The following is a 27,956-nucleotide window of genomic DNA, read 5'->3' as shown; positions in this document are numbered from 1 at the left end:
CCTTCTGCGATCCCGCCTCCTCCCTCGGCTCGCGCAGCTCCGACAGAGCCGTCCCGTGAGTGACGGGCAGGCCGCCCAATAGCAGCGTGCAGAGGCAAGGGCGTGGCCCGGCGCTGCTAACTGCGCGGGGAAGCTCGGGTCACTTGGCTTAAGTAAGGGCGCCGCGCTCCCTGCCTGCTGCTGGGCGGGGGGAAGGCGGCAAGAGCTGGGGAGCCCCTGGAACGGTGAGAAGGACTCGGAGAGGGAGGAAGCCCCGAGACTCGAGAATGCGGGGTTGGGGCCGGGAGGGATGCACGTTCCCTGGGAATTAGGGGGTCCAGTCTCTGACCCTTCCTTTCCTTCCGGTGAGTGTTGAGGGCGGCTGAATCGACCACTAATTCTCAAGGAGGGCATCGGACATCTAGGACTCTTAAGAGGGCCTTTGCCAATCACACACCTGCAGCCCCCCCCCCCGTTAGAACTGCACTCTCCCTTGCCCTATTTTACAAATGGAGAAACTGAGGCCGCTCCCCCAGATCCTAAGTCCCGCTTGATGTAAAGGAAAGAACCCTGGCGTAAGGGTCTGGGTCCGAGGTCCCAGTTCCGGCCCGGTCACCTTTAGCAACTTCCTGCCCCTCTGTCAGCTTCAGATTCTCCATCTGTGTCAGCGGTGAACCGGCCCATTGTAAAGAGGTCAGGAATCGCTGGCTCCAGGAGTCTCTATCCCAGCCCCTTCGCCTGACTCTTCCTCTGGCTCCCGCAGTCCTTCTGAGCGATGATGGTACATAAGGTGTGGGCAGAGCTGGGGTCGTGTCTCCAACTGTGCGACTGCCTGTCTCTCTGGGTGCCTGCGTTTTCTCTCTTGGGCCTCGGTTTCCACTTCTGTACAGTGGGGTGATATCTAGCACTTCCACTGGGCGTGTGAAATGTCCAGCGCTGCCAATATTCGTCGCTGTTATTTTTGGAGAACAGTGAGGGGGAAAGGAACCCTTGCCTGGGCTGGGCCAGGCGGGAGGCTGGGGGTCAGGACCTGGAAGAGGCTTCCACGTGAGGCTTGGGGTGCAGCCTGGTGACGACAGCGCTAAGCCCAAACTCCGTCCCTGGAGGATTAGAGGATGGTCTTTAAGTCCCCAACTGTCAGCTCTGCGCAGAGCGACAGTCCTGGCAGCCAATGAGATGCGAGGACGGCTGCGGGTTGAGCTCCTATTGGTTTACTCCACCCCTGGGGGTAGCGGAGTCCCTTTATCAAGTGACTAAGTGTTTGCCTGACTCTAATCAGAGCTTCCAGGAACGCTGCGCTGTGGGATAGAGGAATGAGGTTCAGAGAAGGGCAGAGAGTTGCCCACAGCTGCATCGCACGTCTTCAGCCCGACCGTTGTCCTGACCTCTCTGTCCCATCCCCCGCCCAGTCTCACCATGGCCTTCTGGACACAGCTGATGCTGCTGCTCTGGAAGAATTCCATGTATCGCCGGAGACAGCCGGTAACACCCCAGCGTGCGGCCAGGGCCGGGTGGGCCGGCAGCCCCTACTGTCCCCCACCATCTCCCACCTATTCTCCCCCAGGTCCAGCTTCTGGTCGAATTGCTGTGGCCTCTCTTCCTCTTCTTCATCCTGGTGGCTGTTCGCCACTCCCACCCGCCCCTGGAGCACCATGAATGTGAGCCCCCAGCGGCCAGGCACTTTGCCTGTGTAGGGGAAGGCAGACGGGTCCCCCGAGCACAGGGATCCCCAGTGCATGTCAGGGAGCCTTCACCACACCGCCAATACATGGCATGGGAGTGAGCTCTCCGTCGCTGGAGGCATACAAGCAGTGCCGGGCGACCCGATGGGGGTGGAGTCAGACAGCGTCCACAGGGCCTCAGCACCGGGCATCTCCCCACAGGCCACTTCCCCAACAAGCCACTGCCATCGGCGGGCACCGTGCCCTGGCTACAGGGTCTCATCTGTAACATGAACAACACCTGCTTCCCACAGCTGACACTGGGCGAGGAGCCCGGGCGTCTGAGCAACTTCAACAATTCCCTGTGAGCCAGAGGCAGTGGGTGTGGCCGGCCTGCAAACGCGGGGCTGCAGTGCCTGCCGGAACCCTGCCTCCTGCCCTCTCTCTGTCCCCAGGGTCTCCCGGCTGCTAGCCGATGCCCGCACTGTGCTGGGAGGGGCCAGTGCCCACAGGACGCTGGCTGGCCTGGGGAAGCTGATCGCCATGCTGAGGGCTGCACCCAGCACAGGTGAGGAGGCCGGGGGGCCTCTGGCAGGGCTGAGCTCTGAGCCGCGACTTGCCTGGCCATGAAATGGGCACAGGGTGGGGGAGGGTGCCTCAGGCCACCGTCCCCCCAGCCCCATGCTCCTGTGTGCTCCTCCCCCAGCCCGGCCTCAACCAACCAAGCAGTCTCCACTGGAACCACCTATGTTGGACGTCGCGGAGCTGCTGACGTCATTGCTGCGCACGGTAGGGCGTGGGGACGGGACCACACTGACTTCCTGGGACACTGCACTGGGGATGTCCTGGCACTGCACCACCCCAGGCCAAGGACTTCCCGTTCCAGGCATCCAGGCTGTCCCTGGTCCCTGCAGTGATGCTCCTTGTCCTGTCTGGGCCCAGACAGAGTGTGTCTGACCCGGTGATGAAGACTCGTCTGTGAGATCTCGAATGAGTCCCTGTGTCTCTCAGAGCCTCAGTTTCCCTATTTGTAAAGTGAGGGCTATGATAGTATGGTCTGCCTGGGAACTGGCCAGAGCGCTGGACCCCTATGAGCGCTCAAAGTCATTGTCACCCTTGTGGTCTTTCTCCCCAGGAATCCCTGGGGTTGGCACTGGGCCAAGCCCAGGAGCCCTTGCAGAGCTTGTTGGAGGCAGCTGAGGACCTGGCCCAGGAGGTACGAGGCCCCACCCATCCTCAACCCCCATGCAGGCAACGTTGGCAGGCAGCCTGTACCAGAAGGGTCTCGGGCAGCCCGGACACTTCTCTTGGGTGGGTCTTCAGGAGAATTAGCAAGAGAGGGAGAGGCTGCCCCTGACCCAGTGCCCTGCCCTGGTTAGGGCTTGAAGTTGGGATCGCTGCCAGCTCCGTCTGGTGACCTCTCTCTAGATCCTGGCGCTGCCTAGCCTGGTGGAGCTTCAGGCACTGCTGCACAGACCCCGAGGGACTGGTGGCCCCCTGGAGTTGCTGTCTGAGGCCCTCTGCAGTGCCAGGGGACCTAGCAGCACAGTGGGCCCCTCCCTCAACTGGTACGAGGCTAGTGACCTGATGGAGCTGGTGAGGCAGGAGCCAGAATCAGCCCTGCCGGACAGCAGCCTGAGTGAGTGACTGACCTTGGTTTCCCCTCCTGGGAAGTGGAGCGGTGGGCATGGGGGCAGGGCCTCATGGCACCCCCATCCCAGGCCCCGCCTGCTCAGAGCTGATTGGAGCCCTGGACAACCATCCGCTGTCCCGCCTGCTCTGGAGACGCCTGAAGCCTCTCATCCTGGGGAAGCTGCTGTTTGCACCAGATACACCTTTTACCCGGAAGCTCATGGCCCAGGTGGGGGTAGCCTGGATGCTGGGGCAGGAGGGTGGCAGCCAGAGCCCATCCGGTACCCTCAGTCCAGTGGGTCAGAGCCAGGCCAGAGGGTCATGGAAACTGGGTTTGAAGAAGTAGGAGTTAGCTGATGGAGGGAGATCAGCACGTGTGAAGGATCATTAGTGGAGGGGGTGCTGTCCGCAGGTGAACCAGACCTTTGAGGAGCTGGCCCTGCTGAGAGATGTCCAGGAGGTGTGGGAGGTCCTGGGACCCCGGATCTTCACCTTCATGAACGACAGTTCCAATGTGGCTATGCTGCAGGTGTGTGCCGGGCTGGGGGGGCGAGATGTGGCTCCCTGGTGGAGAGGGCAGACGGGCCCGGTGGATGGGAAGGTGGGCTCCATGCAGACCCCACTTTGGTGTTCGTGGTGTTTTTTTTTTTTTTTTTTTTTTTGAGATGGAGTCTTGCTCTGTCACCCAGGCTGGAGTGCAGTGGCTGGATCTCAGCTCACTGCAAGCTCCGCCTCCCGGGTTTACGCCATTCTCCTGCCTCAGCCTCCCGAGTAGCTGGGACTACAGGCGCCCGCCACCTTGCCCGGCTAGTTTTTTGTATTTTTTAGTAGAGACGGGGTTTCACCGTGTTAGCCAGGATAGTCTCGATCTCCTGATCTCGTGATCCGCCCGTCTCGGCCTCCCAAAGTGCTGGGATTACAGGCTTGAGCCACCGCGCCCGGCCTTTTTTTTTTTTTTAAAGAGATGGAGTCTCGCTCTGTTGCCCAGGCTGGACTGCAGTGGCAACATCTTGGCTCACTGCAACCTCCGCCTCCCGGATTCAAGCAATTCTCCTGCTTCAGCCTCACAGGTAGCTGGGATTACAGGCATGTGCCAACGCTCCCAGCTAATTTTTGTATTTTTAGTAGAGACCATGTTGGCCAGGCTGGTCTGGAACTCCTGGCCTCAGGTGATTCGCCCACCTTGGCCTCCCAAAGTGCTGGGATTACAGGCGTGAGCCACTGCGCCCGATCCAGACTCTCACTTTCACCTGCGCCGCCCAGCGGCTCCTTCAAATGCAGGGCGAAGGAAGAAGGCAGCCCAGGCCTGGAGGCCAGGACCACATGGAGGCCCTGCGATCCTTCCTGGACCCTGGGAGCGGTGGCTACAGCTGGCAGGACGCACATGCTGATGTGGGGCGCCTGGTGGGCACGCTGGGCCGAGTGGCGGAGGTGAGGGGCCGTCCACCTGCGGGGTCTGTTTCAGCGTGGAGGCAGGGCCCACCCTGGGGTTCCCACCCTGGTGTTCTCAAGGGGAGGGAGGCGGGCCCGGCCCTAGTAAGAGCCTGGGATTTGTAGAGATCTCAGGAGGGAGCCGGCCCCACACTGGGCCTACGAGGGGAAAACATGGCACAGCCCCGAGGTCCAGGGGGAGCAGCGGAGTGGTCTAGGAGGCGGGCAGACCCCAGCGCCTAGGACTCACCCCGCATCCCACAGTGCCTGTCCTTGGACAAGCTGGAGGCGGCACCCTCAGAGGCAGCCCTGGTGTCGCGGGCCCTGCAACTGCTCGCAGAACATCGATTCTGGGCCGGCGTCGTCTTCTTGGGACCTGAGGATTCTTCAGACCCCACAGAACACCCAACCCCAGACCTGGGCCCGGGTCACGTGCGCATCAAAATCCGCATGGACATTGACGTGGTCACCAGGACCAATAAGATCAGGGACAGGTCAGGCGAGGGCGGGAGGGGGACTGGGCGGGGCCAAGAGCGTGGTGGGTGGGGCCAGGCAGCATTCAGCCTATTGGAGACCATGATAGACAGGCTCTGGGCTGTATCAACAGCGGTATAGTAGCCAGAGCCCAGGGCTCCTTAGACCAATAGGGGCCCGTGATAGGCGGGGCCTAGGTGCATGAGGGGCGTGGCCATGGGCCTGGGATAAGATTAGAGCAGGTATAGGTTGAAGGCAATGGTGGGCGGAGCCAGGTGTATCTTTACACCCCTGGAATAAGGGTGGAGCTAAAATTGCACCGGGTGCCGACCACAGCAGATCCCGCCTGTCATCTCAGAACTTTGGGAGGCCAAGGTGGGAGAATCTCTTGAGGACAGGTGTTCGAGACTAGCCCGGGCAATACAGTGAGGCCCCCGCCCCCCGCCACCCCCACCAACCTCAAGAAAAATGTCTTTAAAAATTAGCCACCATGGGCCGGGCGCGGTGGCTCACGTCTGTAATCCCAGCACTTTAGGAGGCCGAGGCGGGAGGATCACGAGGTCAGGAGATCGAGACCATCCTGACTAATACGGTGAAACCCCATCTCTACTAAAAAATACATAAAATTAGCCGGGCGTGGTAGCACGCACCTGTAGTCCCAGCTACACGGGAGGCTGAAGCAGGAGAATCCCTTGAACCCGGGAGGCAGAGGTTGCAGTGAGCCGAAATGGCCGCACTGCACTCCAGCCTGGGCAATAGAGCGAGAGTCCGTCTCAAATAAATAAATAAATAAATAAATAAAAAGTTAGCCAGGCGACTTGGGTGGCTGAGGTGGGAGGATCGCTTGACTCCGGGAGGTCACGGCTGCAGTGAGCTATGATCGCAGCTCTTCACTCCAGCCTGGGCAACAGGGCAAGACCCAATCTCAGAAAAAAATGTTATTCAGGGCGGGGCCCCGAGAGTTTCTAGCCCTTCCCTACAGCCTGCCACCATGCCCCTCTCGCAGGTTTTGGGACCCTGGCCCAGCTGCGGACCCCCTGACCGACCTGCGCTACGTGTGGGGCGGCTTCGTGTACCTGCAGGACCTGGTAGAGCGCGCAGCCGTCCGCGTGCTCAGCGGTGCCGCCCCCCGGGCCGGCCTCTACCTGCAGCAGATGCCCTATCCGTGCTATGTGGATGACGTGTGAGCTCTGGCACCCCTCCCCGCTGTCCCCCGTGGCGGGAAGGTCCCGGGAGTGGGGGTGGGCCCAGGCTCCGTTGGGAACCTTCCTGCGGTCCAGGCTGCGAACTTGGCACCTTTACACCACTCCACGTGACCTGCAGCGGGAGGAGCACGGGACTCTGAGGGTCTGGGGTCTCCTGGCGCAGGGAGAGCCTGGCCTGCACTGATGCCTGGGAGCCCGAGGCTGGCTGGATCAGGGTCCAAGGAACAGGGAGGCGAATCTTCTCGTCTTGAGATCCCGGGACACGAACCAGTCGTGCCAGATGGTGGGGGGAGGGGGGCAGTCTGCGGAGGGTCTCTGGCCTCCATCCCAGCCGTCGCCACCCCAGATTCCTGCGTGTGCTGAGCCGGTCGCTGCCGCTCTTCCTGACGCTGGCCTGGATCTACTCCGTGACGCTGACGGTGAAGGCCGTGGTGCGGGAGAAGGAGACACGGCTGCGGGACACCATGCGCGCCATGGGGCTCAGCCGCGGGGTGCTCTGGCTCGGCTGGTTCCTCAGTTGCCTCGGGCCCTTCCTGCTCAGCGCCGCGCTGCTGGTTCTGGTGCTCAAGGTGGGCGCGCGTCGGCCTGCCGAGCTGCAGAATGAGTGCGCAGGAGGGTGGCAGGCAGAAGCTGCCCCGCGTGGGTGCGCGCCCCCGGGCCAATCCAGTAGCTGGACCTGAGCTCCCGTCGCCTCCCACAGCTGGGAGACATCCTCCCCTACAGCCACCCGGGCGTGGTCTTCCTGTTCTTGGCGGCCTTCGCCGTGGCCACGGTGACCCAGAGCTTCCTGCTCAGCGCCTTCTTCTCCCGCGCCAACCTGGCTGCGGCCTGCGGCGGCCTGGCCTACTTCTCCCTCTATCTGCCCTACGTGCTGTGCGTGGCTTGGCGGGACCGGCTGCCGGCGGGTGGCCGCGTGGCCGCGGTGAGAGCCCGGTCGGGCGTGGGTGGGGGACGCCCCCCGCCTCGGCCGCTCACTGACCGCCCGCTTTTCCACAGAGCCTGCTGTCGCCCGTGGCCTTCGGCTTCGGCTGCGAGAGCCTGGCGCTGCTGGAGGAGCAGGGTGAGGGCGCACAGTGGCACAACGTGGGCACCCAGCCCACAGCAGACGTCTTCAGCCTGGCCCAGGTCTCTGGCCTTCTGCTGCTGGACGCTGCGCTCTACAGCCTCGCCACCTGGTACCTGGAAGCTGTGTGCCCAGGTGAGCCATAGGGCACGGGGCTCTGGGCCAGGTCGCACCTGCTTTGCAGGAGGATGGGCTAGGGGCGTGACCTCCAGGCGGTACCAAGAGACTTATTCCCTTGGAGAGAAGGCGGGGCTTCCTGGCACAGGCATGCAGGTGGCTGCATTGGAAGGGCGTGGCCTGAGGCAGGTGGTGGGTAGGGTTTCTTGGCCCCTACACCTGGACGCCCTAATTCCAGGTGTGTGGCCAGAAGCTGGCACAGTCGCTGGGCGCTGTAGCTCACACTTGTAATACCAGCACTTTGGGAGGCCGAGGCGGGAGGATCGCTTGAGTCCAGGAGTTTGAGACCAGGTTGGGCAACATAGTGAGACTCCATCTCTACAAAAAGTTAACTGGGCATGGTGGCACGCACCTGTAGTCCCAGCTACTTGGAAGGATGAGATGGGAGGATCACTTGAGCCTAGGAGGTCCCGGCTGCAGTAAGCCGTGATCATACCAGCCTGGGCGACAGAATGAGACCCCCATCTGCTAAAAAAAAAAAAAAAAAAAAACAAAAAACAAAAAAAACTGGGACAGATGCGGTGGCTCATGCCTGTCATCCCAGCACTTTGGGAGGCTGAGGCAGGCAGATCACCTGAGGTTGGGATTTCGAGACCAGCCTGACCAACATGGAGAAGCCCCATCTCTACTAAAAATACAAAATTAGCCAGGTGTGGTGGCGCATGCCTGTAATCCCACCTACTCAGGAAGGCTGAGGCAGGAGAATTGCTTGAACCCGGGAGGTGGAGGTTGTGGTGAGTCAAGATCGAGCCACTACACTCCAGCCTGGGCAACAAGAGTGAAACTCAGTCTCAAAAAAAAAAAAAAAACAAGGCCAGGCACGGTGGTTCCCGCCTGTTATCCCAGCACTTTGGGGAGGCCAAGGCAGGCAGATCACAAGGTCAGGAGATGGAGACCATCCTGGCTAACACGATGAAACCCCATCTCTACAAAAAATTAGCCAGGCGTGGTGGCAGGCGCCTGTAGTCCCAGCTACTCAGGAGGCTGAGGCAGGAGAATGGTGTGAACCCGGGAGGCGGAGCTTGCAGTGAGCAGAAATTGTGCCACTGCACTCCAGCCTGGGGACAGAGTGAGACTCCATCTCAAACAAAAAAACAAAAAAAACCCAAAAAACAAAACTGGTACATTCCGGGGGGTGGGCTAAGTGATAACCAGTGCCCCTCCCCCCAGGCCAGTATGGGATCCCTGAACCATGGAATTTTCCCTTTCTGAGGAGCTACTGGTGTGGACCTCGGCCCCCCAAGAGTCCAGCCCCGTGCCCCACGCAGCTGGACCCAAAGGGTAAGGCCCTACAAGGCTTAATAGCTGGTTTCCCACTTAGATGCCCAGTTCTCCCCGCAAAACAAGATTCCACAGATGCCAATGTCAATGACCTGGACACCCCAACCCTCACGCCTGCCCTGAACACACTGCTGTCCCCAAGCTCCCCCAACTTTTATAGGCCCCAGCCCAGCAGGTCCCGGATTCCACAGCCTAGTTCTAAGGGACTTGCAGGCACCGGGACACCCATGACCTCCATGGCTGAGTCCATCCCGTCTCTGCAGTGCTGGTGGAGGAGGCACCACCTGGCCTGAGTCCTGGGGTCTCCGTTCGCGGACTGGAGAAGCACTTTGCTGGCAGCCCGCAGCCAGCCCTGCGGGGACTCAGCCTGGACTTCTACCAGGGCCACATCACCGCCTTCCTGGGCCACAACGGGGCCGGCAAGACCACGACACTGTGAGCCCCCCCACCCCTCCTTCCCTTCCCTTGGGCCTCAGCTTCTCTAGCCATTCAATGGGAAAGGGATCAGAAAGTTCCCATACGCCCGAATGGGAGAGAAACCCCATCTCTACTAAAAATACAAAAATAAGCCAGGTGTAGTGGCGCATGCCTATAATCCCAGCTACTCGGGAGGCTGAGGCAGGAGAATCACTTGAACCCGGGAGGCGGAGGTTGCAGTGAGCCAAGACTGTGCTGTTGCACTCCAGCCTGGGCAACAGAGCAAGACTCTATCTCAAAAAAATAAAAATAAACAAATAAATAAAAATGAGGCTATCACAGGGTTTTGGATGTAGCATTTAATAGGTGTTCTGTGGCTGGGTGCAGTGGCTCACACCTGTAATCCCAGCACTTTGGGAGGCCAAGGCGGGTGGATCACGAGGTCAGGAGATCCAGACCATCCTGGCTAACACAGTGAAACCCCATCTCTGTTAAAAATGCAAAAACTTAGCTGGGCGGGGTGGCGGCGCCTGTAGTCCCAGCTACTCAGGAGGCTGAGGCAGGAGAATGGCGTGAACCCGGGAGGCGGAGCTTGCAGTGAGCCGAGATCGTGCCACTGCACTCCAGCCTGGGGGACAAAGCTAGACTCCACCTCAAAAAAAAAAAATTCTTAGAAAGTTCTAAAAGAGGCCAGGCGCGGTGGCTCACGCCTGTAATCCCAGCACTTTGGGAGGCTGAAGTGGGCGGATCAGGAGGTGAGGAGATCGAGAACATCCCGGCTAACACGGTGAAACCTCGTCTTTACTAAAATACAAAAAAAATTAGCCGGACGAGGTGGCAGGTGCCTGTAGTCCCAGCTATTCAGGAGGCTGAGGCAGGAGAATGGCGTGAACCCGGGAGGCGGAGCTTGCAGTGAGCCGAGATCACCCCACTGCACTCCAGCCTGGATGACAGATCGAGACTCTGTCTCAAAAAAAAATTTAAAAAGTAACAATAGGTGCTCTGTAACTGTTGACGCACTCTGTGAAGGGGGCTGCTCTGAGACCCCTCTGCCCACAGGTCCATCTTGAGTGGTCTCTTCCCACCCAGTGGTGGCTCTGCGTTCATCCTGGGCCACGACGTCCGCTCCAGCATGACCGCCATCCGTCCCCACCTGGGCATCTGTCCTCAGTACAATGTGTTGTTTGACATGTGCGTCTCGGCAGGCCCAGAGTGCAGTGGTGGGAAGGGGTTGGACACCCTCTGGGACTCTGCCTGCCATGTGGGTCACTCTGCTCTGTGCACTGGCCACAGGCTGACCGTGGGTGAGCACATCTGGTTCTATGGGCGGCTGAAGGGTCTGAGTGCCGCTGCGGTGGGTCCCGAGCAGGACCGTCTGCTACAGGACGTGGGGCTGGTCTCCAAGCAGAGTGTGCAGACTCGCCACCTCTCTGGTGAGCCCAATCCCTAGGGAGGGGGGCTGGGGGAATCTCACAGGGAGGGGGGCTGGGGGAAGCCAGGTATTGAGGTCCACGTGGGTAGGCGGCCCTGCCCAAGGCTGGGTGCAACACACTGAGGTCCTTTCCCCATCTCTACCAGGTGGGATGCAACGGAAGCTGTCCGTGGCCATTGCCTTTGTGGGCGGCTCCCAAGTTGTTTTCCTGGATGAGCCTACGGCTGGTGTGGATCCTGCTTCCCGCCGCGGCATTTGGGAGCTGCTGCTCAAATACCGAGAAGGTAAGAGCTGGGGATTCTGCTTGAGGGGCCAGAAAAGGTTTCTGACAAGGAAGTGCTGGGGATGGGGTTTTGAGGAATGAGTAGGAGTTTGCTACATGTGGACCCCACTTCTTGCTATGGCATTTAGGGGCTGCTGCTCAAATACCAAGACAGTAAGAGTTGGGGGTAGCCAGAGGTTCCCCTGGATTCTGCCTAAGGGGCCAGAAAAGGTTTCTGACAAAGAGGTTCTGGGGATGAGGTTTTGAGGGATGAATAGGAGTTTGCTTCATGGGGCAGAGAACTCCTGGCAGAGGCCCCAGCTCAGGCAAAGACCCGGTGGCCTGATGGTAGTTGTGGGTTGGTCCCCCATGCCTAGGTCGCACACTGATCCTTTCCACCCACCACCTGGATGAGGCGGAGCTGCTGGGAGACCGTGTGGCTGTGGTGGCGGGGGGTCGCTTGTGCTGCTGTGGCTCCCCACTCTTCCTGCGTCGTCAACTGGGCTCCGGCTACTACCTGACGCTAGTGAAGGCCCGCCTACCCCTGACCACCAATGAGAAGGTGGGGACCAGCCTTCTCCTGACCCCTGACCCCCAGGACTCTATTCAGCCCTGAAGGCCAAGTCACTTGGTGCCTCTCTGCCCACAGGCTGACACTGACATGGAGGGCAGCATGGACACCGGGCAGGAAAAGAAGAACGGCAGCCAGGGCAGCAGAGTCGGTGAGGGCCGGGGTGGGAGACCCAGAGCGGGTGGGCAGTGGGGTGGCTGTGCCTTAACTTGAGGAGGAGGGGGGGGAGGGGGAGGAAGAAGAGGGGGAGGAGGGGGGAAGGAAGAGGAGGAGGAGGGAGAGAAGGAGGAGGAGGGGGAGGAGGATGGGGAGGGGAAGAAGAAGGAAGAGGAGGAGGAGGGGGAGGAGGAGGGAGAGGAGGGGGAGAGGGGAGGAGGGGGAGCAGAAGGAGGAGGATGACGGGGAGGGAGAGGAGGAGGAAAAGGGGGAGTGGGAGGAGGAGGAGGAGGGGGAGGAGAAGGAGGACAAGGGGGAGGGAGGGGGAGGGGGACGGAAAGAAGGAGGGGGAGGAGAAGGAAGGAGAGGAGGAGGGGGAGGGGGACGGAAGGAGGGAATGAGGAGGAGGAGGAAGAGGGGGAGGAGAAGGAGGAAGGGAGAGGGGGAGGAGAAGGAGGAGGGGAGGGGGGAGAGAGGGAGGGGGAGAAGAAGGAGGATGAGGGGGAGGGAGAGGAGGGGTAGGAGGAGGAGGGGAGGGGGAGGGGGAGAGGGAAGGGGAAGAAAAGAAGGACAAGGGGGAGGGAGAGGAGGAGGGCAGTTGCAGACCTGAGACAATCCCCCCCATCCCTGGACTGAGCCTGAACCATGAGATGAATTTGAACACTGACCCCACCTTTAACTCAACCAGGGCTGAGCCCAGAGACAAACCTACCCCAACCTCCTACCCTAGGTCCAGCGCTGCCCTCAAGTTCTTTTTTTGTTTGTTTTTGAGTCTTGCTCTGTTGCCCAGGCTGGAGTGCAGTGGTGTCATCTCGGCTCACTGCAACCTCTGCCTCCTGGATTCAAGCATTTCTCCTGCCTTAGCCTCCCGAGTAGCTGGGGTTACAGATGGGTGCCACCATGCCTGGCTAATTTTTGCATTATTGGTAGAAATGGGGTTTCACCATGTTGGTCAAGCTGGTCTCAAACTCCTGACCTCAGCCTCCAAAGTGCGGGGATTACAGGTGTGAGCCACTGCACCTGGCCTAAGTTCTTTTTTTTTTTTTTTTTTTTGAGACGGAGTCTCGCTCTGTCGCCCAGGCTGGAGTGCAGTGGCCGGATCTCAGCTCACTGCAAGCTCCGCCTCCCGGGTTTACGCCATTCTCCTGCCTCAGCCTCCCGAGTAGCTGGGACTACAGGCGCCCGCCACCACGCCCGGCTAATTTTTTGTATTTTTTAGTAGAGACGGGGTTTCACCGTGTTAGCCAGGATGGTCTCAATCTCCTGATCTCGTGATCCGCCCGCCTCGGCCTCCCAAAGTGCTGGGATTACAGGCTTGAGCCACCGTGCCCCGCCTGGCCTAAGTTCTTAACCCTGATCTCTGCCTGCAGGGACAGTCCCTTCACAGGTCACCAATGCCTCTTCCCCAGGGAGACTGGGGTGGGGCGTGAGCTGGGGCTCCCTGAAGCACCCCTCTGTCCACACAGGCACTCCTCAGCTGCTGGCCCTGGTGCAGCACTGGGTGCCCGGGACACGGCTGGTGGAGGAGCTGCCACACGAACTGGTGCTGGTGCTGCCCTACACGGGTGCCCATGACGGCAGCTTCGCCACACTCTTCCAAGAGCTAGACACGCGGCTGGCAGAGCTGAGCCTCACTGGCTACGGGATCTCCGACACCAGCCTCGAGGAGGTGTGAGGCCTGGGTGGTGGTGAGGTGGGGCCAGAAGGAGGGCTGCCTGGAGGAGGTGGTGTTTTGAAGGATGAACAGCAGTGTGTTTATGAGCAGCAAGGACATTCAGGGAGGAGGGACGGCACATGAGGAGCTCTGGTAGCTCAGACGTCCCTTGGGAAGGTCCGGGGGACCCATGGTGTAGGAGGGGTGGGGGGCTCATAAGCCCCCAGTTCCCCCCGTGGGTGTCCAGGCTCTGAGCCCCCGCTTGTCTCCCCAGATCTTCCTGAAGGTGGTGGAGGACTATGCTGCAGACACAAATACGGAGGGTGCGGCCGCAGCTCCCTGACCCCTGACCCCGATCCAGAGTGGGACTGAGACCAAGTCCCCATCCCTGGCTTAGTCTGGTCCAAGGCATAGCGTTTACCCCTATGCCTGATTTCTGATCCCCCAATCTGTGATCCTCAACTTTGACCCTGACCCCGATGGCCCTGCAGATGGCAGCTGTGGGCAGCACCCGTGCACAGGCATTGCTGGCCTAGATGTGACCCTGCGGCTCAAGATGCCACCGGAAGAGACAGTGCTGGAGAATGGGGAGCCAGGTAAGTCCTCCCCAGTGGCCCTGTGGTTCTCCCAGCCCCCCACCCATAGCAGCGTGAGTACTGACCCTCTCATCCCTCACAGCTGGGTCAGCCCCAGAGACCCAGGCCCTGCAGGGCTCTGGGCCAGACACCGTGGGCCGGGTACAGGGCTGGGCACTGACCCGCCAGCAGCTCCAGGCCCTGCTTCTCAAGCGCTTTCTGCTTGCCCGCCGCAGCCGTCGCGGCCTGTTCGCGCAGGTGAGGGGGGCCAGCACCAGGGAGTCGCATGGGAGTCCCTGAGTTCCCTACCCTGGCCATCCACTCAGTGGTCTAATTCAAACCCTTACCCTCGTGTGTATTCCCAACCCAGAGCACATTTATTGAGGGCACTGGGGAGCCATGGGTGGTTGTAGAGCATGAGCAGGGACAGGGGCAAGCAAGCCTGGAAGGTGGGTGGAAGCAGCAGCTGATGGGCTGGTCCCCCAGATCGTGCTGCCTGCCCTCTTTGTGGGCCTGGCCCTTGTGTTCAGCCTCATCGTGCCTCCTTTCGGGCACTACCCGGCCCTGCGGCTCAGTCCCACCATGTACGGTGCTCAGGTGTCTTTCTTCAGGTGGGTGCAGAAGGAAGGGGCTGGTGGCAGGAAGACTAAGGATCTGGGGGTACAGCCCTGACCCTCCATCTCCCCTCACACACAGCGAGGACGCCCCAGGGGACCCTGGACGTGCCCGGCTGCTCGAGGCACTGCTGCAGGAGGCAGGATTGGAGGAGCCCTCCGTGCAGAATAGCTCCAACAGGTGAGGGCATCTCGTTGGCCTGGACCTTGCCCCTCTCTGGCCTGAGTTTTCCCATCTGGTCCCTGGCCGAGGGGCCTCAGGGGGCACCCGAAGCATCCCCTGTGCCCACCTGGGAGCTGGGAGCCTCTGTCTCCAGGAGCCCCCAGAAGCTGGGTGCCCACAGTCCCGCACCTTGACGCTGCCGGGCCCCTGAGTGTGCACAACCCATTGTCTGCAGGTTCTCGGCGCCAGAAGTTCCTGCTGAAGTGGCCAAGGTCTTGGCCAGTGGCAACTGGACGCCAGAGTCTCCTTCCCCAGACTGCCAGTGTAGCCGGCCCGGCGCCCGGCGCCTGTTGCCCGACTGCCCGGCTGCAGCTGGTGGTCCCCCTCCGCCCCAGGCAGTGACCAGCTCCGGGGAAGTGATTCAGAACCTGACGGGCCGGAACCTATCTGACTTCCTGGTCAAGACCTACCCGCGCCTGGTGCGCCAGGGGTGAGCCATGCCCCGGGACTCAGTTTCCCTGGCTATAGCATGGGTCCTTGGGTTGGTGGGGCTGGTGTGGTCCTGGGGGAGGAGGTGGAGAGGTTGGATGCCCAGCCTGGGGGGCTGGGGCTCTGGGCTGGGGGTCTCCTCTCCTCTTTTTTTTTTTTTTTTTTTTTTTTTGAGATGGAGTCTCCCTCTGTCGCCCAGGCTGGAGTGCAGAGGCGTGATCTCAGCTCACTGCAACCTCCACCTCCCAGGTTCAAGCAATTCTCCTGCCTCAGCCTCCCAAGTAGCTAGGACTGCAGGCATGTGCCAGTGCACCTGGCTAATTTTTGTATTTTTAGTAGAGACGGGGTTTCACCGTGTTGCCAGGCTGGTCTTGAACTCCTGACCTCAGATGATCCACCTGCCTTGGCCTCCCAAAGTGCTGGGATTACAGGCGGGAGCCACCGCGCCCGGCCTTCTTTTCTCTTTTTGTCCCACCCTTGACTCTGCAGGCCCCTGTCACCATTTCTCTCTGTCCCACATCCCTGTCTCTGCCTGTGTCTCTGTCTGTCTCTCCCACAGCCTGAAGACTAAGAAGTGGGTGAATGAGGTCAGGTGAGGAGGGGTCTAGCTTGGGGTCCCCTGCCCCAGTTCCACTCCCGTGCCCTCTGCCTGCCCCCTGGGAGCTCTCCCAGCCCCCCGGCCCTCAGCTCCCCTTCCCTGCCTGCATGGCCCCTGGGAGCTCTCCCAGCCCCCTGGCCCTCAGCTCCCCTCCCGTGCCCTCTGCCTGCCCCTGGGAGCTCTCCCAGCCCCCCGGCCCTCAGCTCCCCTTCCCTGCCTGCATGGCCCCTGGGAGCTCTCCCAGCCCCCGGCCCTCAGCTCCCCTTCCCTGCCTGCATGGCCCCTGGGAGCTCTCCCAGCCCCCTGGCCCTCAGCTCCCCTCCCGTGCCCTCTGCCTGCCCCCTGGGAGCTCTCCCAGCCCCCCGGCCCTCAGCTCCCCTTCCCTGCCTGCATGGCCCCTGGGAGCTCTCCCAGCCCCCCGGCCCTCAGCTCCCCTTCCCTGCCTGCATGGCCCCTGGGAGCTCTCCCAGCCCCCGGCCCTCAGCTCCCCTTCCCTGCCTGCATGGCCCCTGGGAGCTCTCCCAGCCCCCGGCCCTCAGCTCCCCTTCCCTGCCTGCATGGCCCCCCTGGGAGCTCTCCCAGCCCCCGGCCCTCAGCTCCCCTTCCCTGCCTGCATGGCCCCTGGGAGCTCTCCCAGCCCCCGGCCCTCAGCTCCCCTTCCCTGCCTGCATGGCCCCTGGGAGCTCTCCCAGCCCCCGGCCCTCAGCTCCCCTTCCCTGCCTGCATGGCCCCCCTGGGAGCTCTCCCAGCCCCCCGGCCCTCAGCTCCCCTTCCCTGCCTGCATGGCCCCTGGGAGCTCTCCCAGCCCCCGGCCCTCAGCTCCCCTTCCCTGCCTGCATGGCCCCTGGGAGCTCTCCCAGCCCCCGGCCCTCAGCTCCCCTTCCCTGCCTGCATGGCCCCCCTGGGAGCTCTCCCAGCCCCCCGGCCCTCAGCTCCCCTTCCCTGCCTGCATGGCCCCTGGGAGCTCTCCCAGCCCCCGGCCCTCAGCTCCCCTTCCCTGCCTGCATGGCCCCCTGGGAGCTCTCCCAGCCCCCTGGCCCTCAGCTCCCCTTCCCTGCCTGCCCCCTGGGAGCTCTCCCAGCCCCCTGGCCCTCAGCTCCCCTTCCCTGCCTGCATGGCCCCTGGGAGCTCTCCCAGCCCCCGGCCCTCAGCTCCCCTTCCCTGCCTGCATGGCCCCTGGGAGCTCTCCCAGCCCCCCGGCCCTCAGCTCCCCTTCCCTGCCTGCATGGCCCCTGGGAGCTCTCCCAGCCCCCGGCCCTCAGCTCCCCTTCCCTGCCTGCATGGCCCCTGGGAGCTCTCCCAGCCCCCGGCCCTCAGCTCCCCTTCCCTGCCTGCATGGCCCCTGGGAGCTCTCCCAGCCCCCCGGCCCTCAGCTCCCCTTCCCTGCCTGCATGGCCCCTGGAAGCTCTCCCAGCCCCCGGCCCTCAGCTCCCCTTCCCTGCCTGCATGGCCCCTGGGAGCTCTCCCAGCCCCCCGGCCCTCAGCTCCCCTTCCCTGCCTGCATGGCCCCTGGAAGCTCTCCCAGCCCCCGGCCCTCAGCTCCCCTTCCCTGCCTGCATGGCCCCTGGGAGCTCTCCCAGCCCCCTGGCCCTCAGCTCCCCTTCCCTGCCTGCATGGCCCCTGGGAGCTCTCCCAGCCCCCTGGCCCTCAGCTCCCCTTCCCTGCCTGCATGGCCCCTGGGAGCTCTCCCAGCCCCCCGGCCCTCAGCTCCCCTTCCCTGCCTGCATGGCCCCATAGGTACGGAGGATTCTCGCTGGGGGGCCGAGACCCAAGCCTGCCCTCGGGCCAAGAGTTAGGCCACTCAGTGGAGGAGTTGTGGGCGCTGCTGAGCCCCCTGCCTGGCGGGGCCCTCGACCGTGTCCTGAATAACCTCACAGCCTGGGCTCACAGCCTGGATTCTCAGGACAGCCTCAAGGTGGGAACTGGGGGTGACAGGTGGGCGTCCTGTCACAGCAGGGTCCAACCCCATTGCCCTGACCCTATGACCTTGGCCCCCACCCAGATCTGGTTCAACAACAAAGGTTGGCACTCCATGGTGGCCTTTGTCAACCGAGCCAACAACGCACTCCTCCGTGCTCACCTGCCCCCAGGCCCGGCCCGCCGCACCCACAGCATCACCACACTCAACCACCCCTTGAACCTCACCAAGGAGCAGCTGTCTGAGGCCGCACTGTGAGTCCCTCTGCCCTTCATGTCCTACCCTGTCTCCGTTTCTCTGTCGTTTGAGGTGGTGGGAGCTGGATTTCAATCCTGACATACTCTTGCTTTATAAATGGGGGACAGAAACTGTTCCTCTGCTCCCTAAGCCAGAGAAATCGGACCTCCTCAGGCTCCACGGTCCCCAGCCTCCCCAACACATCCTCGTCCCACCAACCTTTATCCTGTCTTGAGACCTGTACAACCTCTGCTGCCAAATCCCAGGCACTGTCATCCCTAAATTGCCCCCACCATCTCTGCCACTGCTGACTGCCCCATAGACCTTCGTCCCATCAATGGCGTGTTCAGCTCTGCTCTGAGCAACCCATGCGCCCTCACCCTACAATAGCCCTCATGTCCTCACCTCCAGGATGGCCTCCTCGGTGGATGTCCTCGTCTCCATCTGTGTGGTCTTTGCCATGTCCTTCGTCCCGGCCAGCTTCACTCTTGTCCTCATTGAGGAGCGAGTCACCCGAGCCAAGCACCTGCAGCTCATGGGGGGCCTGTCCCCCACCCTCTACTGGCTAGGCAACTTTCTCTGGGACATGGTGCGGGGGCTGCTTGGATGGGTGGGGGCCCAGCCACTGCTTGCCACTGCCCTGTCTGGCTCCTTCTAGGCAGGGGCTTGTCCAAGATGGCCTGGGTAAAGTCTTAAGGATTGTGGGAGACTTTGTGTCCTCCTTCTCAAAAAGCAAGGAGGTCAGGGTGGGAATAGGGCTGAGGGTGGTAGTCCTCACCCCTTCACACTTATAAAGGTAACTGCCATCTCCAATACAGTGTAACTATTTGGTGCCAGCGTGCATCGTGGTGCTCATCTTTCTGGCCTTCCAGCAGAGGGCATATGTGGCCCCTGCCAACCTGCCTGCTCTCCTGCTGTTGCTACTACTGTATGGGTGAGGACCCCAGTCCCTCAGGGACTATTCTTACTGCCCCTTACTGCCTTCCCTATCAATGCTGCTGAAAGAACTCTGCAGCAGCTCCCAAGGAGAGGATATGGAGGTCTGGGGTGATACCACGTGTGATCCAATTCAGCGGTGTGCCACAGTGGCCTTAAAAGCTCATCTTGTCCTGACTCATACCAATAGAGGTTTAAGGCAGCCCATGCCTGTAATCCCAGCACTTTGGGAGGCTGAGGCAGGAGGACTGCTTGAAGTCAGGAGGGCAACATAGAGAGACCAACCTCTAAAAAGAAAGAAAGGGCTGGGCATGGTGGCTTATGCCTGTAATCCCAGTACTTTGGAAGGCTGAGGCAGGCGAATCACAAAGTCAGGAGATGGAGACCATTCTGGCTAACACGATGAAACCCCGTCTCTACTAAAAATATAAAAAAATTAGCCAGGCGTGGTGGCGGGCACCTATAGTCCCAGCTACTCGGGAGGCTGAGGCAGGAGAATGGCGTGAACCCAGGTGGCGGAGCTTGCAGCAAGCCAAGATCGCACCACTGCACTCCAGCCTGGGCGAAAGAGTGAGACTTGATCTCAAAAAATAAAAAAATAGAAAGAAAGAGAGAAAGAGAAAGAAAAAAAAAAAACCCAGAAATGTGCTTTGGGTGAAAATGTCGAGGTCTAAGGCAGAGAAGATGGGAATGGAGATTTTTATTCCTCTCAGGGCTTCTCAGTCTGAGTAGTTACTCCAGTGACTCCTATTGTCCCTTCAGCTGGTCGATCACACCGCTCATGTACCCAGCCTCCTTCTTCTTCTCCGTGCCCAGCACGGCCTATGTGGTACTCACCTGCATAAACCTCTTTATTGGCATCAATGGAAGTATGGCCACCTTTGTGCTTGAGCTCTTCTCTGATCAGGTGGGGCACCATGAGGCTGGGGCTTGGGCTGGGTTGGGTTGTTGGACTCAGCCCCTAACCAACATCTCTCTTCCTGCCCTTGAGCAGAAGCTGCAGGAGGTGAGCCGGATCTTGAAACAGGTCTTCCTTATCTTCCCCCACTTCTGCTTGGGCCGGGGGCTCATCGACATGGTGCGGAACCAGGCCATGGCTGATGCCTTTGAGCGCTTGGGTGAGAACTTCCTCTCAGGTGGGGCCATGGCTACAGATAGCTAGCACCCTTGGAGACCTAGAGTTAATTATACACAGTGGAGACAAACAGCCCCGCCAGGGAGACAGCCAGGATTCTTAGGTGGCCGCAAGATTGGGCCAAGTTGGAGGTACAAGAAAGCAGCCATATTGTAATCCCAGCACTTTGGAAGGCTGTGGTGGGCGGATCACAAGGTCAGGAGATTGAGACCACCCTGGCTAACATGGTGAAAACCCATCTCTACTAACAATACAAAAAATTAGCCGGGCATGGTGGTGCGCACCTGTAGTCCCAGCTACTCAGAGGCTGAGGCGGGAGAATGGCATGAACCCGGGAGGCGGAGCTTGCAGTGAGCCGAGATCACACCACTGCACTGCAGTCTGGGCGACACAGCGAGACTCCTTCTCAAAAAAAAAAAAAAGAAAGCAGCCATATAAAGCTAATTCTGTCTTAGATTGCATCACAAGAGGCCTAAGCCTCTAATTAAGGAAGGTGATAAAACTTCTCTTTTCTATGCCAATTAGACTCCAGCTGAGTGACCAATCCAATTTGTGTTCCTTTCCCTTAAGAATCCAGAGTGAGGCTGGGCGTGGTGGCTCACGCCTGTAATCCCAGCACTTTGGGAGGCCGAGGCGGGCAGATCACGAGGTCAGGAGATCGAGACCATCCTGGCTAACACGGTGAAACCCCGTCTCTACTAAAAAATACAAAAAATTAGCCGGGCGTGGTGGCAGCACCTGTAGTCCCAGCTACTTGGAGGCTGAGGCAGGAGAATGGCGTGAACTCGGGAGGCGGAGCTTGCAGTGAGCCGAGATCATGCCATTGCACTCCAGCCTGGGCGACAAAGCAAGACTCTGTCTCAAAGTCTCCAAAAAAAAAAAAAAAAATCCAGAGTGACATGGACGGAGAAGGGGCCAGAAACCAAGACTCTCATGGACCCAGTCCCTCCTTTCTATCTCCACAGGAGACAGGCAGTTCCAGTCACCCCTGCGCTGGGAGGTGGTTGGCAAGAACCTCTTGGCCATGGTGATACAGGGGCCCATCTTCCTTCTCTTCACGCTACTGCTGCAGCACCGAAGCCAACTCCTGCCAGAGTTAGTCAGGTCTACAGAGAGGGTGGCAGGGGCCAAGGACCTACTTTAGGCCCACAAATGTTCTGTCCCCAGACCCAAGGTGAGGTCCCTGCCACCCCTGGGATTGGAGGATGAGGATGTAGCCCGTGAACGGGAGCGGGTGGTCCGAGGAGCCACCCAGGGAGATGTGTTGGTGCTGAGGAACTTGACCAAGGTAGGTGTGGCCAGGTTGACTGCTGGGTTGGGGGGGCTCCCACTGGCCCACTCACCTTTCTGAAGGACCTGCACTCTTCCAGGTATACCATGGGCAGAGGATGCCAGCTGTTGACCGTTTGTGCCTGGGGATCCCCCCTGGTGAGGTGAGTCCAGGGGTGGAGGCCTGGTGCAGGGAAAGTGAGAGGCTGCCCTACTGCGTGCCCTCCCCATCATCCTTTACTGAACACCTACTATGTGCCCACGGACCTTTATTGAGCAACTACTGTGCATCCACCACCTTTTATTGGGCACCTACTGTGTGCCAATATTTGTGCTCCTATTTTTATTTTATTTTATTTTATTTATTTTTTTGAGACAGAGTCTCACTCTGTCACCCACCCTGGAGTGCAGTGGCACCATCTCGGCTCACTGCAAGCTCCACCTCCTGGGTTCACGCCATTTCCTGCCTCAGCCTCCCAAGTAGCTGGCACTACAGGCGCCCGCCACCACGCCTGGCTAATTTTTGTATTTTTAGTAGAGACGGGATTTCACTGTGTTAGCCGGGATGGTCTCGATCTTCTGACCTTGTGATCCACCCACCTTGGCCTCCCAAAGTGCTGGGATTACAGGCATGAGCCACCGCGCCTGGCCTTATTTATTATTATTATTTTTTAGAGATAGAGTCTTGCTCTGTCACCCAGGCTGGAGTGCAGTGGCACGATCTCGGCTCACTGCAAGCTCTGCCTCCCGGGTTCATGCCATTCTCCTGCCTCAGGCTCCCAAGTAGCTGGGACTACAGGCGCCCGCCACCACGCCCAGCTAATTTTTGTATGTTTAGTAGAGGCGGAATTTCACTGTGTTAGCCAGGATGGTCTCGATCTCCTGACCTCGTGATCCGCCCGCCTCAGCCTCCCACAGTGCTGGGATTACAGGTGTGAGCCACCGCGGCTGGTCTGTGCATTTATTTTGAGCCAGCAAACCTCATGAAGCACCTACTGCCTGCTTACATCTATTAAACACACACTGTGCTCACTAAAGAGGTGTACTGAATACTTTTGTGTCCATCAACGTTTATCAAATACCAATAGAATTTATTGGACCCCTATTATATACACATCTATATCAAGCACTTGTCACAGCCAACATTTATCAGGCACCTGCTTTGTTCACATTCAAGCACCCTTGAACTATGTGCAAATTTATTTGCTGTGTGCCACTTATTGGCCATCTACTAGGGCTGGTACACATCTGCAAACAAGTGCTGTTAGCACACATTGCAGTATGTGTGTGTGTGTGTGTATATATATATGGGATTTATAGATATATAAATATATATAATAAGTATATGTAAATATATAAAAATATAAAATATAAATAGGAATTTATATATATATATATATATATATATATATAATATATATATATTTCTTTTGAGATGGAGTCTTGCTGTCACCCAGCCTGGTGTGCCATGGTGCAATCTTGGCTCACTGTAACCTCTGCCTCCTGGGTTCAAGCAATTTTCCAGCCTCAGCCTCCCGAGTAGCTGGGACCACAGGCACACACCACCATGCCCAGCTAATTTTTGTATTTTTAGCAGAGACGGGGTTTCACCATGTTGACCAGGCTGGTCTTGCACTTCACCTCAAATGATCCACCCACCTTGGCCTCCTAAAGTGCTGGGATCACAGGTGTGAGCCACCACACCTGGCCTTTTTTTTTTTTTTTTTTTTTTTTGAGACAAAGTCTTGCTCTGCCACCAGGCTGCAGTGGTGTGATCTCAGGTCACTGCAACTTCTGCCTCCCGGGTTCAGGCAATTCTCCTGCCTCAGCCTCCTGAGTAGCTGGGATTACAGGTATGCGCCACCACACCCGGCTAATTTTTGTATTTTTAGTACCGATGGCGGTTTCACCATGTTGGCCAGGCTGATCTTGAACTCCTGACCTCAAGTGATCTGCCCGCCTTGGCTTCCCAAAGAGCTGGGGTTACAGGTGTGAGCCACCAGGCCTGGCCAACAGTATATCGTTACTAAGCCCCTACTGTGTGCTGGCCAACGTCTCCACCTTGGGCTGACTGTGTACCCAGCCTAAGTACACACAGTATGCCAGGAAACATATGGAAAGCTTATGCCCTGATATTTGTTGAACACTTGCTGCATACAGCTTTTATGGGGGACCCACTGTGTGCCAAAAGCCATTCCCTGCTAAGCAACAGCTTTATGCCTCGCTACATACCCCAATATCTGCCCAGCTCCCCTGGGGCCCCAAACACGGCCCTCCATGTGGACACTCAGAAATCAGAGGTGCTGAGGCCGGGCATGGTGGCTCACACCTGTAACCCTAGCACTTTGGAAGGCCAAGGTGGGAGGATCACTTGAGATCAGGAGTTCGAGACCAGCCTAGTCAACATGCCAAAACCCCATCTCTACTAAAAAATACAAAAAATTAGCTGGGCTTGGTGGTGCACGCCTGTAGTCCCAGCTACTCTGGAGCCTGAGGCAGGAGAATTGCTTGAACCTGGGAGACGGAGGTTGCAGTGAGCCGAGATCGCGCCATTGCCCTTCAGCTTGGGTGACAAAGCAAGACTACGTCTCATAAAAAAACAAAAAGAAAAAAAGAGGCTGGGCACGGTGGCTCACGCCTGTAATCCCAGCAGCACTTTAGGAGGCCGAGGCAGGCGGATCACGAGGTCAAGAGATCGAGACCATACTAACCAACATGGTGAAACCCCGTCTCTACTAAAAAAAAAAAATACAACAATTAGCTGGGCGTGGTGGCACGTGCCTGTAGCCCCAGCTACTTGGGAAGCTGAAGCAGGAGAACTGCTTGAACCCGGGAGGCAGAGGTTGCAGTGAGCCAAGATCGCACCACTGCACTCCAGCCTGGGAAACAAGAGCAAAACTTGGTCTCAAAAAAAAAAGAAATCAGAGGTGCTGGAACCAGGGCCTGAGGCCTCACTGAACACCATCTGTGGGCATCCCTGCAGTGTTTTGGGCTGCTGGGCGTGAACGGAGCTGGGAAAACGTCCACGTTTCGCATGGTGACTGGGGACACATTGGCCAGCGGGGGCGAGGCTGTGCTGGCAGGCCACAGGTGAGGGGCACCAGGGAGGGTCGGGATGGGGCAGGGTTGGCCCTGACGTCCTTGTTGTTCCCCATCCCTCCACCTCCCGTGCATGGACTGGGCTCATGGCCCCACACCTGCATGGTCTCTGGGACGCGTGCACCCCTACATCCCACACGAGGACCACGCCCTGAGACACCCCTGTCCCTTACCATCGTGGCCCTGGATGAGTAGGCCCTGAGACCCCTGTGTTAGCCACTAGTATGGTCAGGGACTAGCCAGCTCTCTGAGTCCCCTGCATCCCCACCCCAGCGTGGCCCAGGAACCCGGTGCTGCACACCTCAGCATGGGCTACTGCCCTCAATCCGATGCCATCTTTGAGCTGCTGACTGGCCGTGAGCACCTGGAGCTGTTTGCGCGCCTGCGCGGTGTCCCGGAGACCCAGGTTGCCCAGGTGAGTCCACTCTGCCTCCACTGCTCTCACCTCCCAAGGCCCACCCGACTCAGGCCGTGCCCCTAAAGCCTGGCCCAATCCTGCACACTCTCGCCTTGGCTCCACCCCTGCCCCTGCCCCCAGATCGTGCTTCCTTCCCTCATGCCTCCGTCACCCATCCTGGTCCAATAGGGATTTGGCTAGCCCGCCTCTTTGTCCCGCCCCACCAAGTTCCGACATTCTCATTGGTCCACGGACCCTTTCTTCCGCTGCACGTTGCCCCTCTCTCCCTGCGTCTTCCTGCTGTGGCCCTGCCCACTTGCTCCTCTTCCGCCTCCCTCCTAGGGCTTCACACCTTTCTCGCTGGGTTCACTGTCAGCTTCTCACTCTGGCCGTTCCCAGTTTGCAGCCCTTTCACTGTCTTGTCTATCTGCTTGGGGGTCCTGGCTTTGCCCTGGCCTGCCCCACCCTCACCCTGTCCCACCCCATGCCCTCTCCAGCCTGGCCCCATACCCCTGCTGGCTCCACCCACACCATGGACCCGCCCCACACTCATGCTGGCCCCACCCACACCATGGCCCCGCCCCATACCCATGCTGGCTCCACCCACACTATGGCTCTATCCCATACCCATGTTGGCTCCACCCACACCATGGCCACACCCCACACTCATGCTGGCTCCACCCACACCATGGCCCCACCCCATACCCATGCTGGCTCCACCCATTCCATAGCCCAGCTCCATACCCATCCCAGCTCCACCCACACCAAGGCCCCACCCCATACTCACGCTGCCCCCATAACACTATGGCTCTGTCCCATTCTCACATTTGCCCTGCCCCATGCCCACTGTGCCCCTGCTCCACACTCAGTGCTGGCCCCGCCACACTGTGGCCCTGCCCCGTAGTCATCAGTATGAGTCCCATGCCCACTTTGGCCCCACCCCACAGACTGCTGGCTCGGGCCTAGCGCGCCTGGGACTCTCATGGTACGCAGACCGGCCTGCAGGCACCTACAGCGGAGGGAACAAACGCAAGCTGGCGACGGCCGTTGCACTGGTTGGGGACCCAGCCGTGGTGTTTCTGGTGCGTGGGGGCGGTGCCGGGGTGGGGTGGGGCCTGTGACGGAGGCGGGGCCTTACTTATGGGACTTTCCTTGCTCCCCAGGATGAACCGACCACAGGCATGGACCCCAGCGCGCGGCGCTTCCTTTGGAACAGCCTTTTGGCCGTGGTGCGGGAGGGCCGTTCAGTGATGCTCACCTCCCACAGGTGCGCCGGGCGCGGATATCCTGGGCTGTGGTTAAGGCGATCCAGGCCTGGAGAGAGATCCCCAAAGCACAAGGCCACAGGGGATGGGGGGGGTCCTGGCCCTGGTGGGGCGAGGGCGCCAGGACCCGGGGTGTAAGGACACACAGAGGTGGGACGCGGCGCCAGGATGAGAACGCTCTGGGGAAGGGTGGGGAGACGTTCACACCGGAAGGGTGGTCCAGGCCCGGGGAAGCAGGCAGTGTGGCGCTAGGCACAGGTGGCCCAGGCCTCAACAGAGCTCGTGGTGCCGGGTCTCGACAGCATGGAGGAGTGTGAAGCGCTCTGCTCGCGCCTGGCCATCATGGTGAATGGGCGGTTCTGCTGCCTGGGCAGCCCGCAACATCTCAAGGGCAGGTAAGCGAGCGGGGCCTCCAGGCAGGTGTGGGGTGAGGGTGGGCACGTAGGTGGGTTCAGGGGAGAGGCCAGACGTAGGGCCAGGTGAGGAAAGTTTGGCGTCGACTGGAGAGATGGCCAGGGCTTTAGATTGTCCTGCAGGGGTGAGTGAGGGGGCGAGACAGGCTGGGGTGTGCTCAGGGCGCAGGACCAGGAGGCGTGAGCCGGGGTCTCTGGGTGGACTCGGAACACATAACCAGGTGTGCGCTGGAGAACGTGCAGCCTGGAGAGGTGAGGGTGGGTTGATGGGTGGAGTTAGGGGAGGGCCGGTTAGTGGGCGGGGCCATAGGAAAGTGGGTGGGGGTATTTATTGTGTGGGTGGGGGTAGGTTGCAAAGGCAAAAGAGGAGTGTCCCAAAGAGGAGTCAAGTGGAGTGATAGCTTCGAGAGCAGCCTGGGCAACCTAGGGAGACCCCATCTCTATAAAAAATTAATTAGCTGGACATGGGGGTGTGTGCCTGTGGTCTCAGCTACGCGGGTGGGGGTGGGGGGACTGAGGTGGGAGGACCACTTGATCACTAACATAGGTACAAGTATGGGGTGGGGCCGGAGAGTAGTACGGGCTGGAGGGTGAGCTGGGGTGGGACCTGGGAAAGGCCCTATCCGGTGGCCCCGGCCCCACTCACTGCAGATTCGCGGCCGGCCACACACTGACCCTGCGGGTTCCCGCCGAGAGGTCCCAGCCGGCAGCGGCCTTCGTGGCGGCCAAGTTCCCTGGGGCGGAGCTGCGCGAGGCACACGGATGCCGCCTGCGCTTCCAGCTGCCGCCGGGAGGGCGCTGCGCCCTGGCGCGCGTCTTTGGAGTGCTGGCGGTGCATGGCGCAGAGCACGGCGTGGAGGACTTTTCTGTGAGCCAGACGATGCTGGAGGAGGTGATCACGGGGCCGGGGTCGGGCTGGGGAAAGCAGGCTGGGGGCCAGGCCCGTGGGCTGACCGCCCCTCTTGTCCCCTCTGGGCCGCCCACCGCCAGGTATTCTTGTACTTCTCCGAGGACCAGGGGAAGGACGAGGACGCAGAGGAGCACAAGGAGGCAGGAGTGGGAGTGGACCCCGCGCCAGGCCTGCAGCGCCCCAAAGGCATCAGCCAGTTTCTCGATGACCCTAGCACTGAGGAGACTGTGCTCTGAGCCTCCCTCCCCTGCAGGGCCGCGGGGAGGCCCTGGGAATGGCAAGGGCAGGGTAGAGTGCCCAGGCGCCCTGGACTTAGGCTGGCAGAGGGGCTGGTGCCCTGGAGAAAATAAAGAGAAGGCTGGAGAGAAACGGTGGTGGTGAAACCATGTGCATGTGTGTTCTTGCGCCAGGCTGCATACATGTCCACACAGCTGCCTGCACATGTGGGTGGATATGGCTGGCCCCTTGCAAGCTGAGTGTGCCCGTATAGGCCAAGTGGCGATTCGTAGGACACAGGTGTGAGTGTGTCTACAGCTGACTGGA

General features: G+C 60.0%; 1 protein-coding gene across 4 annotated transcripts; it reads left to right on the top strand.

Annotated features, from left to right (window-relative positions):
- The first annotated feature begins 99 nt into the window (after window positions 1-99).
- Window positions 100-27,811, top strand: ABCA7 (ATP binding cassette subfamily A member 7). 4 transcript variants are annotated; one of them, XM_007994563.3, is made up of 48 exons: window positions 100-224; window positions 624-760; window positions 1,259-1,461; window positions 1,544-1,637; window positions 1,863-2,004; window positions 2,096-2,208; window positions 2,347-2,429; window positions 2,776-2,856; window positions 3,069-3,279; window positions 3,362-3,501; window positions 3,685-3,801; window positions 4,536-4,703; window positions 4,968-5,197; window positions 6,184-6,360; window positions 6,729-6,951; window positions 7,083-7,304; window positions 7,379-7,580; window positions 8,793-8,903; window positions 9,167-9,338; window positions 10,380-10,511; window positions 10,614-10,753; window positions 10,899-11,036; window positions 11,392-11,576; window positions 11,664-11,736; window positions 13,208-13,410; window positions 13,670-13,718; window positions 13,887-13,991; window positions 14,074-14,228; window positions 14,457-14,581; window positions 14,667-14,765; window positions 14,983-15,237; window positions 15,796-15,828; window positions 17,572-17,749; window positions 17,837-18,006; window positions 18,401-18,578; window positions 18,808-18,923; window positions 19,688-19,832; window positions 19,920-20,043; window positions 21,026-21,155; window positions 21,228-21,348; window positions 21,431-21,493; window positions 24,313-24,419; window positions 24,702-24,843; window positions 25,773-25,907; window positions 25,989-26,092; window positions 26,393-26,485; window positions 27,155-27,395; window positions 27,494-27,811. In XM_007994563.3, the coding sequence occupies exons 3-48, from the start codon at window positions 1,396-1,398 to the stop codon at window positions 27,647-27,649; spliced, it is 6,447 nt and encodes a 2,148-aa protein (XP_007992754.3). In that variant the 5' UTR covers window positions 100-224; window positions 624-760; window positions 1,259-1,395; the 3' UTR covers window positions 27,650-27,811. The 4 variants fall into 4 exon arrangements, with proteins under 4 accessions (XP_007992754.3, XP_007992755.3, XP_007992756.3 ...); XM_007994564.3 differs by having other exon boundaries at window positions 624-769; XM_007994565.3 differs by having other exon boundaries at window positions 125-224; window positions 630-760.
- Window positions 27,812-27,956: the final 145 nt, after the last annotated feature.

This window comes from Chlorocebus sabaeus, chromosome 6 (genome assembly GCF_047675955.1).
Source record: "Chlorocebus sabaeus isolate Y175 chromosome 6, mChlSab1.0.hap1, whole genome shotgun sequence".
In the NCBI taxonomy this organism is placed as follows: Eukaryota; Metazoa; Chordata; class Mammalia; order Primates; family Cercopithecidae; genus Chlorocebus; species Chlorocebus sabaeus.
The sequence above is the reverse complement of the archived record's forward strand: the minus strand, read 5'-3'. Positions and strand labels throughout refer to the sequence as shown.